This window comes from Juglans regia, chromosome 14, assembly GCF_001411555.2.
Source record: "Juglans regia cultivar Chandler chromosome 14, Walnut 2.0, whole genome shotgun sequence".
Classification (NCBI taxonomy): domain Eukaryota; kingdom Viridiplantae; phylum Streptophyta; class Magnoliopsida; order Fagales; family Juglandaceae; genus Juglans; species Juglans regia.
The window spans coordinates 24,977,499-24,992,522 of NC_049914.1; the positions used below are offsets into that span (position 1 = coordinate 24,977,499).

The 15,024-nt window shown below is 33.9% G+C and overlaps 1 protein-coding gene across 1 annotated transcript; it reads right to left on the bottom strand.

Annotated features, from left to right (window-relative positions):
- Positions 1 to 3,987: 3,987 nt before the first annotated feature.
- Positions 3,988 to 4,539, bottom strand: LOC108994566. Its single transcript, XM_018969817.1, has one exon. It carries the CDS (start codon positions 4,537 to 4,539, stop codon positions 3,988 to 3,990), a length of 552 nt encoding a protein of 183 aa, XP_018825362.1.
- Positions 4,540 to 15,024: the final 10,485 nt, after the last annotated feature.

Consider the following 15,024-nt stretch of genomic DNA (forward strand, 5'->3'; position numbering starts at 1 on the left):
ACGCAGCGTTTACGTATTTTACAGTTGTATGTAAAATTGCTCTAAGAACAATGAGCACAAGATGGTGAGTTCAGAAATGCAAGTAGAAAGGCCCATGTCAATGCACAACATTGGTGATCACATTGAAAATGACACTCAGACTGGGAGTGGCACCAAGAGGAAGAATCAGAGAAGCTGGAAAAGGCGAGCAAGAATTCAAGGTACACAATCTGTCTGTTTCAATATTTTGTTGGGAAAAAAATGTAATATGGATGAGGACAATGGTGACAGTGTAAACCAAGGAACTTTGAAAATAGATAGAAGGTATGAAGAAGTTAATGGGTGTAATTTGGATAAGTTAGTGGCCGAGGCCACTAGTCAGCCCTGCCAATTACTATGAAACACTTAAGTTGGAATTGCCAGGAGCTTGGAAACTCCTTGACAGTTCATGTTGAACCCAAGGTTTCAACCTTCATATAATTATATATCTACGTATAGATTTTGATGATAACAAATTAATTCAAGTATAAAGGAATCTCTAGCTCAAGTTGTCTACACAATGGAGTCAAACATATCAACAAATCAAGCATGAGCAAGAAAGGGAACAAGCTTACAAATAAAACTCTTAGAATAATTTTGTACATCTCTTGATAAAATTCAAAATTGGAGTAAGACTCAAAATTTATATTTTCTCATAAAACATCAAATTGCATTTTTCACATGTGCATGAAATATTTGATGATTAAAAGTTTGAACTTTGAAATTTTGAAATATGATTGATTGTCATATTTCATATGTGCATGTTTTGTTTGAAACTTCTCAAAAGTGAATGATGTTGTCTTTGAAAATCAACAAGTGTAAGGTGATTGCAAGTGTAGAGGGTGTTCTACATGGATTCTTTGTAGCAATATAGCTCAAAGATGTAATAGGTTTCTATCTCCACCTGAAAGAGATTGGATAGTGAATTTGGGAATCCTCAAGGGGTAGCTTGAGGTGAAGACGTAGGCAGTGGGGTTGAATCTCATTAAAATACTAAGTTTGCTTCCTCTTACCCTTACTCTTTTTTTTTACTGTAGCATCGTATATTATTCATATTTTATATTGTATATTTGGTTTATAATTGCGAATTTTTTAAATACAACTCAATTTACCTCCTCTTGTGTTAGTCATCTGGATAACAATTCATGATCTCTATCTTTTAGTCAAAGAAAAGAAACACACCTTAGTTTTTTTCATGGACGCAAAACTAAGAAACATAAGATTTGAGCCTATTAAAAGAATATTGGGATTTGACTCTTGTTTTGTAGTTGATTCTATGGAGGAGAAAAAGGGGTCTGGCTATGCTATGGAATAATGAATTTGCTGTGGAGAATGTGAATTATTCCCAACATCATATTCATGCTCAAATTACTGATTAGGAAGATAAAGTCTAGTGGTTTCTCACTTGTTTTTATGGGCATCCTAAAACAAGTAGAAGAAGTGAAACATGAGCCTTGTCATCCTTACTAAAACCTAGTTTTGATAAGACTTGGTGTGTTATTGGAGATTTTAATGATATTATCTGAAATGGAAAAGCAAGGAGGAAGACCAAGGCCTGAAAAACAAATGAAGAAGTTTAGACAAGTGATGGAGTGTAATAACTTGTATGACTAAGGATGGAAAGATGACAAATTCACATGGAGTAATAAGCATGAAGGCTCTAACTTTACCAAATAAAGGTTAGATCGAGCAGTGACCAACACTCAGTAGACTAATATGTTTTATGAGTACCAAGTGGAAATCTTGGAAGCAATAAGATCATATCATAGACCTATTCTGCCAACAATGAATAGGAAGAATCTTCAACACAATAAAAGGAGGAGAATCTTCATGTTTGAAGCCAAATGGGTAAACATTTGGCTTCAAACATGAATGTTGTTGAAGTTCAAACATTTTTTTAATGAACAATTCTAGGGTGCCTACCAAATGTACCCACTAAATGTGTACATTGTTGAGGAATAATCATAAATTACCTGTGGACAAGGTCTTGGGCATATTTATAAGGAATGAACAATCATCTCTTGTTGAGCTGATTTTATGAGATGAGTTAGACTTATGAATTTCTTCATGGTATCAGAGCCTGCCACAGGACGAATAGGGGTCCACACTACTTACCCCATGACAAGGACCAAGAGAAATACTGGCCTGCAAAGGTGTTGAGTAATAATCTCACATTGCTAGTAGACAAGGTCTTGGGCTTGTTTATAAGGAATGAACAATCATTTCTTATTGAACCAGTTTTAAGAGATGAGTTAGGCCCATAAATTTCTTCACACACTAGTGCAAATGAGTTTTTTTATTTTTCTTTTATTTTTCTTTAAACATCCATAACCATTAAGAAAAAGATTAAAAAAAAATCTAAATTCACTAATAGTAACTTCTTTAACAGTTAAAATATATATATATATATATATATATATGAGTGGACACATTTGGTAGACATATTTGACCATCATACTATTATTTTCCTTTTTGGATATTCCATGATATTTTAAAGATTTTAGTCAACAGCTATAAGTCTCAACCGGAGGAAATTAAGGATAAGTTGGATACCCTCTAACCCCTTACCGATCCTTTGTCAGCGAAAAGTAATTTTCAATATCAACATATTCACATAAAGTTGAGTTTCCCACTCGTGTTTTCATAATAAGAAGTGCTATATTTACGAAGAAATCTTATAAAAATAAGTTTATAAAATGATGTATTTTGATATGATATTTTGGATCTATTTTACAACAAAAAATATTTTATAATCTAACATTCCATATCAAACACTATAAGTTTATAAGATTTTCTTTTGTAAAATCTCTTTATTGACAAAACAGTTTTCGTCACAGCCAACCCACAACCCTCTACCCTTTTATTATGAGTTAGCAACAACTACGAACCCACCAATCCAACAAGAGCTACTTAACAATAAGAATACGTACGTTTTGGTTTGCTTGTTCTTAGTAATTCAATTTTCTAACATTCTTTAGGTTTAAAATCCCTCTAAATTTGTAGGAATAAATCCACATGGTCAGAGGTGGAGCTAAACTCTTAACAAGTTGCATTGCTTTTAAACCTTGTTTGAGAGGTAGAGAGAGAGAGGGAGAGAGAATGGAATCTATATATGATTTATTTTAGTGCATATATAGTGGTGCAGGCCTGCATTATATGAACGTAATATCCAATTAGAAATGGAATATATGGGAGATTGCTTACACTTTGAGATGAGATGAGATGAGGTAAAAGTTGAAAGTTAAATAAAATATTATTAGAATATATTTTTACTATTATGTTTATTTTGATATTTGAAAAAATTGAATTGTTTATTTTATTTTGTGTGAAAATTTAAAAAAATTGTAATGATTAGATAAGATGAACTATAAAAACAAAAAGTTGTAATCATTAGACACTTCTTTCTTCAATAGCAAGTACAATCAAGTCTAATATTGGTTTCTTAATTTGGTGTCGCATTCAAGTGATCTATTAAGTAATTCTTTTTCCTTAACAATATGCAAGTATTCATTACTCAAGTATCCATTAAAAATAGATGGTTATGCGAGACTCACTTGCACGTGAGGTGGCATGCATGTCATACTCACGCACCTTCAAAAATAGAAAAAGAGACATTACATAATAATAATTATCAAATATATTTTGAGTACTGAATAATACTACTACATACAGGTCTTTTCAAGTTTTTTATTTAAAGAAAATGCAGCACTCATTATAAAAAGGTGGGAGTCTCAAGTGGCTTCCGGTACTTTTTTTTTTTTTTTTCAAGTAAAATAATAGTTGAATCGATAAAAGTGATCAATTGAATTTTTAATTTTTAACTTTTTTTTATTTAATAGTTAAGAAAGTGAATATTGTAAATTGGTATTTTTTTTTAATTTTTTAAAAATGTTTAAAGATCTATAAAATATGATTACAGAAAAAGAAGAAAAAATAATATATATATATATATATATATATATTTACACCTTATCGGTCGAACTTTTCGAGGCCTAAAACCATAGCTCTATGAAGAGCAACTCCTTCAGCTTGGAATACTGAGTGAATGTGGTCCCTTGAGGCATGCAAACAGGCTTTTAAACTTCTTGCATGGTCTCTAATAATTATCCCCATCCCCATTCTGTCATTGCCCTCAATAAATGCTGCATCAAAATTAACTTTAACAAAAGGCTGATTAGGAGGCTTCCAGGTTCCAAGCAAACTGCTAGTCGTACTGCCTTCAGCTCGACTCCTGTTGGCTGTATTGAACTCTCTAAACAAAGAGAGCTCCGACTGAGCCCTTGTTGTGACTGTGACTGGCTGCGAAAATTGATTTTGGAAGATGAAAGCATTCCTCCTGGCCCACAGGTGATACATTACGAATGAGGTCAATTCAATACTCTCCTTATTAAGAATAGTAACCAACTCTGTCCATAAAAGCTGAAAATCAGAAAAATGTCTCCTCCATTTGCTGAAAATGCTATTTTCCCCTCCCCACACGTCTGCAGCAGCAGTACATACCCAGATCGCATGCACATTCATACTTTTATCCAATTATCTACACTAAAAAATTTAGAGGAAAGAAAATAAATATAAGAAGTAAATCCTATATAATTTATTGTGCATTTGATATTTTTTAAAAATTTCACATACATTAATAAATATTTAAGATTTATTTTATGTGTTTCTTTCTTGAAACCCTAAATTTATTTTTTCCATATTTTACAACAAAATTTTATTCAAAATCAAATGCTAAATAGCAATCACTCCTATACTTTTTCAAAGTGTCATTAAAATGGGATATACAGTATACTGATAAACACAAAGCAACCTAACAACGCAACCTCACTCCCTCTCAATCCGATCGAAAAGCATAAATTATTAGGAAGAAATGTGTATAAATCCAAACCAAAGTACAATATAAGGAAAAATTAATATTGTTCTAATTATAAGTTGAGTAGAGATACATGTACTTATATTTTTACTTACAAAACTCATTTTGTTAGCTTTCTTTTGAAATTCAAATTTTGAATTTTAAATTTGATATTTTTAGCCTATCAATAACTAACAGGTAGAGAAATAATTTTTTTTGTAAATTTTTCTTCACTACATTTAGGGTTGGTTTGGATTCAGATATGAGATAAGATGACTTTAGATGAAAAATAAAAATTTAACAAAATATTTTTAAAATAGTTTTTTTTAATATTATTAATGTTTTGGGATTTGAAAAAGTTGAATTGAGATTTGAAAAAGTTGAATTGTTTATTATATTTTGTGCAGTAATTTAAGAAATTTATAATGATGAGATGAGATGAAACATTTTCTGAATCCAAACAAGAAATTAATATTTTATTTTTCTTATTAATTGTGCTGATCTTTACAGTATCCATTATTAATAAGAAAATGCTAGTTTGCTCTCACTTTGCCTACTCATTTTGACCACTTGTGTATTTAATTTTTTTTTCTTAATGATTAAAAAAGTAATTTTTAATGTATTGATGTATTTTTTTATATTTTTTAAAAATATTTAAATAAAAAAATATGAAAAGATAAAAAAAAAAGAAGAAAAAGAAAAAAGAAGAAGATAAAAATGACCTAGCGGTCAAATGGAGTGCTCTTATTAATATATCATTTTATAAAATAATGAGAAGATAAAAACAAATCGTGTTGCACAAGTAATAATATTCTTCTTAGAAAAGCGCTCAAAAGGGCTCGTGCAGAGTTGCATAGTGCATGCGATACAAAAATCACTAAAAAATTGAAGAAAAACATCACATGCAAAGTCTTGTTGTCAACCAAAAGACAAAACGTGAATCAGATGACTGGCGTATAAGAAATTGTAAGCCACTTACAGATAACAACCTTTTTTGTTTTTTTCATCTATTAGTTTATATATAAATTATGCATGGGAAACGTGTTGGCTAGCAAAATATGCATTGATGTTGCATTGATCATGACAATTAGGGCTATGCAGAATGGCCTGTAAGCCCAATCCGTCCGAAAAAACCGACTTCCCCAACCCATGAAAGACGGGTTCATCGAGTCAAATGTATGATAACAGGTTTTAGATAAAACAACCCGTCGAAACCGATTATGAACTGAAGACGCTGAAGATGGACGAAAACACACTGAACTAATGACGCTGAAGACGAAAACACACAGAACTGAAGACGAAAACACTCTTCTCTCCACTGCAGAAACCCTAGTCATTGTCGCCGTTATCCATCTCCGGTCGCAGAGGTGCGTTCTCTCTCTCTCTCTCTCTCTCTCTCTCTCTCACTCTCACAGTAAGATTTAAGTTTTCTGCTTGGGTCTGACAAAATGCGACCAAAATCACTTGGATAAACAGTGATATTTTCCTATCATCTACTGCTGAATCCTTTGAGAGGATTTTCAAAAGGGGTGGAGGGATCAATCTGGGTAACGCTCGACTGTGGCTTTCCATGGCTTGTCAAATTGTAGATCGATCTTATCCTAAAAATTTAAGCAAAAATAGAGAACACACAATCACACAACAAAAATTAATGACAACTCACTGACGATGAACCATAATCCTTGATTAACGATGGGGTTTGAGAAATGAAGCGCAGCCCTTCACTTCCTTCATCTTCTCTTATGTTGTTCTTTGATTCTTTATATACATCGTTGGGATTTCTTGGGTTATTATCAGCGTCCTTCCTTCTTCATTCTCAAAATAAAAAAACAGGTTGCAGAGAAAAATCAAATGAAGACAGGTCACAACGTTTTTAAAATAAAAAGGGAAAAACTGAAAACCTGACCAAACCCGTACAGTACGGGTCGGGTCGAACCGGTTTGGTGCGCAAACAGCATCGGTTTGGATCGGGCTGGGTCCAGACCCGGTTGGATGGTGTAATGTCTGTCCTTGTGGTGGGACTTTTTGTAAAATATTTTTGAAAGGACGATGGAAATTACCGTTCCATTTAAAACTTTTCACTTACATACCTAGGGTGCAAGACTTCAGGTTTATAAAATAAAAAGTGCTTTAACAATGAAAGAGGATTACAGCAGAAAACATCAATCTTAATAATAAAAAAGCCTCTCATACATTTAAAACGCATGCCTAGACTTCCGTGCTCTTCCCCATGGGCCATGTCCGTCCTGGCCTTTCAATTACAGTGGGGGGAGGGGCATACATAAAACTAAAATAAGTCGAAAACTCGTAAGCATTACTTCATATAGTTAAAATATCATAACATAGGTTTTCATTCATGTATTCATCATTCGTACATACTATTACATGCATGCATACATGTCATACGTGCGTTCTTTTGAAAACGTCACTGGACGGGGTTTTTCTTTAATAGTCTTTCTTTTCATAAAACGTTTCTCCCTTCAGTACCTTCATTTCTTAAAGAGTCGTGCTCTCGTGCATTCTTGCATTCATACATTCATGCATGCATACATTCTTTCTTATGACTTTCATAGGCCGGTGCACACTGTTACGCCCCGTGTGTTAGGGTTAGAGGCCCTATGGCCAATGGATTCGCCCGTGGCCGCGGGTTGGAATCTCATCCGTTAGGTTGCAGCACTGGCTGCACTACCAGCACTACTGCCCGGCATTCCAATCTGCCCATTCATTCATTGGGTACCCATTTTTCATACATTCATGTGGCCGTTACATATTTTCATACATTAAACATTCAGTTTATTCAATCCTTTCATTTCTTTCATTCATACTAGCTCTAAAGAGCTAGAGTTTTCATTCTTTTCTTATCTTTCATGTAACATGTCCTTTCATGAGAAAACATTCATTTTCGTGAGAAAGTATCGTTCTTTTAAAAGCAGGTGCATAAAGTCATCTTTTCATGGCATTCGTAAAACGTCCGTTCGTGGCATCGTAGAACATTTAAAATGTCGGCCTTCATGGCATCCACAAGCATCACCTTCAATATCGTCTCTCATGGTGTCCACAAGCATTACCTCATGGCGTCCATGAGAGCGTCAGTTCGTAGGATCCATGAAAGCATCTATTTTCATGCCTTTCTTTGCCTTTCGTGATAAAACATTCTTTTTCGTAGGAAAACATCGTTTCATAAGAAAAATCGTTTTATGATCATAAAACATCGGTTCGTTTATTTTCTTAGAAAATGCATACAATAGATACACCGTATAGTCATTCATTCACATGCGTGCAATTAATACTTTGGGTGCGTAAAGAGGGGCTGCCAAGGAGGGGCCGTACATACTTATACATTTGAACACTTAGCATTTTCTTTCTTAAAATGTCTTTCGTTCTTTTCTTAAAACATTTTAAAGGAAAGGCGTTTCTTGTATATTGGAAAACTCTAGAAGAGTATGAACGTAACGCTTACCTGGACTCCATGCTACTTGCATATCATGCAGTCCATTCATGTGTTTGTCAGATGGCAACCTACATGCATACACATAACCTTAACGTCATTCTCTATCTAATGCATAAGCAACTTAAACTTAGGAAACATAAGCTACACTTCACTTAGAATACTCTCCTTCTATCTCATGTTCTTACGTGTTCCTTAATATGTTAAAACCTTTGGGGACCCATTACGGTCACCACATCTTCCAACTCAAGTCTTGCCTCGCGTGCTCATCCACTAAATTGAACCCATGATTCACCTTAGGATTAAGACACTAAGACCTTTGTCTTACTCTCCTTATTGAACTCATCTCGATACATGACTCGGACCGACTAAGTCACGCATCCCTTCCTTAGACAGTCCACCCGTCACTATCTTCATGTATCTTAGCCCATACTAATCCTCATTCTCATTCATACAAATCACACATCTCTAAGCCAACTCTGAGGCTTAAGCAACGTGCAATTATACTCAGGGCGGATTACCCATTACATATGGTAAATCCGTCTGGCACATGTGTCTCACCATATTACACATGTATTTTACCCCTTATCGCCTAAGATCAACATATATAACACGTTGATTACCAGCTTGGAGGGACAAGGGCCATACTCCGATACCAACCTTCTCTTAACCCTGCTAGCATGACTCTTCATACTACCCGTCCCTTTCGATAGTTCATCCCAACACTTAACACGACAAGACTTCATTCATAACCACGTCTTATGTCACGTCATACAGCTCGAGACTATTCCGAAACTACACCGTGACCATGTTGCGTCACCCAATATCCTGCCACGTCAATTCCTAACTCATCATGAGTACGGTTCCTCACGTACTCCCGACACATCGTGACATCTCGTCACGTTTCCGTTACGCCATTCATACCCTATCACTTCAACCATCGCAAGCACGACTATCAGTAACCACATCACGAAGTAACGTTGCCCAATCATGCTTCCGCTGCGTACTCTCACACTTATTCCGTTACTTCATCCATATTCTTAGCCATAATTCCAACACGATGACACCCGTCATCTTAGACTACAGATCACTTCACAATTACTCCGGGACACTATTCCATAGTTCCTGACACTATTCACTATGTTCTACTCCCATCAATCACACAACCATCCCTATCACTGCGACACGCCACACGGCTTATTGCTACACCTCATGGAGTACACTCCATGCGTACTCCCTCATACATATCACGCCACATCACCATTATGACATACATGCCATATGATGCATCACTCCGCCACATGGAGTACATTCCATATGTACTCCCTTCATATATCATACGCCACACAGAGTACACTTAGCGTGTACTCTTCCCGTTCCACATGCCACATCACTATTATGGCATATCCGCCACATGGTGCATTACTCCGCCATACGGAGTACATTCCAAATGTATTCCCTTCATACACATCACGCCACGCGAAGTACACTTAGTGTGTACTCTTTCCATTCCACATACACCATGCCACAATTACAATACAGTCTACAACACTACACAACACACTTCTCAATTACGCCCAACACTTCACAGCACACTACATAGATTGCCCAACACTTCATTACATAGCACATCACAATACCACAACTCCACAAATACTAACAGTACGGTCTACAACCAATCAACTAATCAATATCTAACATAAAGACGAGGGATAGAGAGTTATACCATCGACGGGATAACCCGTGCGTTGCTCGTTGACCATCACGGTCGAAGACGTCGGAAGGGTCGTACATGGTGGCTAAACCGCGTACGATGACTGTTTAGGCTTTTGGATAGCTAGGTGTGGTCTTCGAATGGCTCGTGGTGGCATTGTGATGGTGGCAAGGAGCGTAACACGACGGATCTATCCGTGTACAGTGGCGATCAGCCACGCACAGTGGCTATCCATCACGTGTAGTGACTACCCATCACTCAAAGTGGTGGTTTGGACCTAGGGTTCAGCTAAGGGAGGTGCGGTGGAACTCGTGGTAGCGTCGAGGTGGCGCCATGGTGACTCACGGCTGTGGATCTGGCCGCACGACGGAGGAGAAGTCGTGGGAGAGTGAGAGAGAGTGTGCGTGCATGGGTGGCAGATTGGTGCCAAGGGTGGTCGGGATGGGTCGGTGGTGGCCTGAGGATGCTAGAGAGGGTGGTCACTCACCGTGGGTGGTGCACGGCAGTGGAAAAGGGGAAATCCGTGCGTGAAGGAGGGATAGAGCCCGTGCGGTGGAGAGAGGCTTCTGGCCATGGGTCACGTGGAGGAGGAAGGGGGAGGGGAGGGGAGGGGAGATCCATGGCGGTGCTTGGTGGCCGTGGGTGGCCGTGTACGACAGCACACGGTGGGGAAATGGGTTAAAGACCCATTTCGGCTACTTACCGTGAGGGGAGAGGGTGGGCTGCACGGTGGAGGCCAACTTCGGTGGAGAAGGATGGTCGGTGGGAGGGGAAGCTGTAGTGGAGGTGGTGGCGTCGGAAGACGGCGCACGGTGGCGCGATAAGCACTAAGCCCGTTCGGGCTGTGCACGGCTAGCAGAGAGAGAGATATCGGCATGGGAGGACTCACCGGAGGGAGGTGGTGCCAGTGGTGGCGGCAGTGAGGTCTACCGACGCACGGCGGAGTCGGGCTGAGGGGTGGAGCAATCGGCGAGAGAGAGGGGAGGCGTACGTTGTACGCGTGAGCTGAGGGAGGAGAGAGAGAGAGCTGAGAAAAGTGAGGAGAAAGAGAGGGGGTCTGGGTATTTAACCCAGTCCCTTCGTCTGGGGATCCACATAATGATCTAACAATGGATCTCAAACACTGATTTAAAATGCATTAACTATTAACTTAATTAAAAGTGTTTAGAGGAAGTAAGGTAGAATATTATTTTAAACTAACTTTAGTTTATAAAATAATATTCCTTCATCATTAATAAAATGAAGTCTCACTTAACATATTAAAGAGAATAAAACTATTTAATTAATAAAAACTTTCAACATAATTTAAATCTCAGAATATCTTAAATAGTTGAAATCATTTTAATAATGATATTAAAATGATTTCTGACAATTATAATATTTTTGGAGCTCTTCAAGAATATTATGATTGTCGTATTTAAAATCAAGTTAAGTTCAATAACACTGGAAATACTCTTTATGAATATTTCCAGTACATTTAAAACACTGGGCATTAGAGAGAAGGGGCGGGCGGTTTACATAATTTCCGTCCTCAACACTTGCTTATGTAAGAAGGAAGGAATCTTACATCAGAAAAAAAGAATGTACGTTAGAAGGAATGAGCGGAGTGTTACAGATGGTATTGGGTTGCAGCCCTAATGACAATATCTATCTTCGCCTACTTTTGTTATTTTGGTTTTTTTTTTTATGGAAATAGTTATTTTGATCTTATCCCAACGTATATTAATACTAAATTTTTGATGAGATTGATTATTTTTTCAACTCCTAATAAAAGTTTAAAATTCATATCAACCTATTATATATATTTAAACAAATATCTCAACTTATATTTTATATTCAAATAAATTTTAATGAAATTTGTTGGTTAAATACACAATAATATAATAAAAATTACAATTAAATTAAAATTAAAACGAATCCAGTTTGGACTGAGGCACGAAAATATCGCTATCTTTAAGGAGATTCAAGTTATCTGCGGTGTATAAATTCTCAAATTAATCGGTGCAGCAGAACTTATCTTAACTTGATTCCTCTAAGATACAACAGTTCAACTGATCGTCTTATAATCTGAACCAACTCTGCACAAGTGGTTGAGCTCAAAACTCCAATAAAAAAAACACCTCTATTTTATCTAAAAATAGTCTCAAAATTATCTAGGCAGAATCCTCTTTTTAATCTCTCTAGAGATTTTTTCTATATTGTACAGATAAAACAACACCACACTAAAAATAATAATAATAGACTATAGACAGACGCCGACCTCCATTGACTACAAGAAAAAGGGGCTTTTGCGATCAATTTATTGCGATTAAAAGATTTTTTGCAACTAATTTTAATTGTAAATAGTCATTTCGCTGGAATTAACTGATCGCAAATAAGTAATTTTCTTGTAGTGATCCAAATTTAAACGATTCGAAATACACTAAGAGCCGGCACATTCATTCATGAAAAAAGATAGACTCGGTAATAGTGCAACGAATGATGAATTAAAAGGACAAATTTAATGAAAAGATTAATGTTTTTTTTTCAAGAAACGGCACACTCATTCGTTACCAACCTATAAGAAAAAAAAATAATAGGTTATTATCTTCTTATTATTTTTTTATTATTTTTTTGTATTTGATTTTTTTAATTTTTTATTTTATTTAATGGTTAAAAAAGTGACTAGTAATAAGTTTATATATTTTTTTTAATTTTTTTTAATAATTAAAAATATTAAAAATAAAATAATAAAAAAATAAAAACATCATAAATAATAAATGGATAGGAAGTCTATCACTACCCAAAGTGAAATGCAGTGATGCAGTCGTTGAAAGGGAAAGGTGCAGTGATGCAGACGAGATGTTTGAAGTCAATTTTTCTACTGCTCTTTTATTAATTTTTTTTATTAAATAGTTAAGAAATTTTATTGAATGGACAAGAAAGTGATCATTAATAAAATTATATATTTTTTAAAATTTTTAAATAATTAAAAATTTTAAAAAAAATACTGAAACGAAAAAAAAAATACATTAAGAGTAATAAAATAGTAATAAAAGAATTGTAAATGGAAAATTGGAGATATTTGATTTTTTTAATTTTTAATTTTATTTAATGGTTAAAGAAGTAACTATTAATAAAATTATATAGATTTTTTTAATTTTTTTTATAATTAAGGATGTTAAAAAAATATTTTAAAAAATAAATACACTATAAATTGTCATTGGATTAGCCAAATGCCTTTTCATCTTCAAATTTAGTAAATATCATATATATTTGCTCCACATTGAATTAGTTAAATTGTTTTCATCCAAAATATAAGTTACAGTAAATCTATTCTTCTTTTCAAATATGAAAAGAACTATAGAAAGTCTAAAAGTATTTTTTGAGATTATTATATTATAAATTTGGTATTTTTATTCATATGAAATTTTACCATCTATATACATATGAGATTATTATATTATAGATTGTTAGATTATGAAAATGAAAACAAATATAATTGTTGAGTCATTGAAGATTATGAAAATAAAATATAAATTAATTAAAAAAATATAAATAATAAAAAATAATAAAATTTTATTATTATAGAGAGTAATGAATAATCTAATGTAGACTTTAAATTTTGAATGATTAGTAAAAAAATAAAAAAGTTACGTATTAATCAAAATTTGAAAAATATAATAGTCAATACAATGCTAATGCTCTGAACCCTATCACTACATATTGCAAATCTATCATTACCCAAAAGAAATTCCTCATCGAGTAATATTTCATTACGGAGTATATTTCAAATTTTCATTGTTAGAATACAGTGACTATTTCAGTCCTATTTATATGAAAAGGGTAAAGAAAAAAAGTTGTATTACAGACTTGGGAAGCACACGAATAATAATTTAAGTATCAAATTAAATTATTAATTAATATATAATTAATATGATTATAAAATATAAAAAAAAATAAATTAAAATATTATTATTAATAAAATAATATTATATTATTATTTTGATTAATCCAATAGCTAATCCAATATAAGATTATGGATAAAGAAGTTTTAGATTTATGAAAAATATGTATTTTTCATCAAATTTTAAAGATAAAAATATGAATCCAATATTAATGCTAAGACTTGGGAAGCACACGAATATTTTTGTTATTGGAGAATCATTCCAGAGGCTTCTTGCTGTAGCTGTGTGGTTTTTTCCTTCATAGTTTGTTCGGCATGATGTTGATCATGTCCAGCAACATCCATTCCCTTATCAGGGAGTGAGTAGTGTTGTGCAGAAAAATACGATATTTATATAAAATTAAATTAATTTTTTAATAATAAATTTTATTTTATTTTTTAAAACGATTGTATATCATTTGCATATTCTTACTACTATAGGTAGCATTATTTTGCAGAGTAACGGTACGATAAAAAAGTTAATTTAAAAGTTCACGGTAGCTACATTATAAATATGTTATAAATTCATTTTAGTTTATAAATTTATTTTTCCTAAAAAAAAAAAAAACAGCAAACACATAGGTCACCCAACCCTCGTTGAGTGTTGGATATGACAATTGAGCTCAGCCTTTATGAGGTGTGCTCAGTCCTGATCCAAGTTCTAAAAATTTCCTCTCGATAAGGACGATCTACTACTCTATTCCAAATAAGGAATATCGATGCAGATTTATGAACAAGATTATATAAAAATAATCTCATAAATTAACGTATTTTTATATAATTTGTCAAATTAAAAAATTATTTTTATAGTAAAATAGATTTAATAGATTATATGAAACTATATCAATTTATAAAATTCTTTTTATATAATTTTTTTTGTGAGTATAATAGTCTTTTACAAAACACATCCCTAAAAAAAAAAATGAAAAGGGAAGTCAAGAGGTTAGTTAGATGTGGAGATTAAATTTAAATGAAAGAGATAAATATAAAGAAGCATGATATTAGTTAAATTTTAAAAATAAATTTGACCAAACTAATAAAGATGCTCCGGGAGATGTTCAATACAT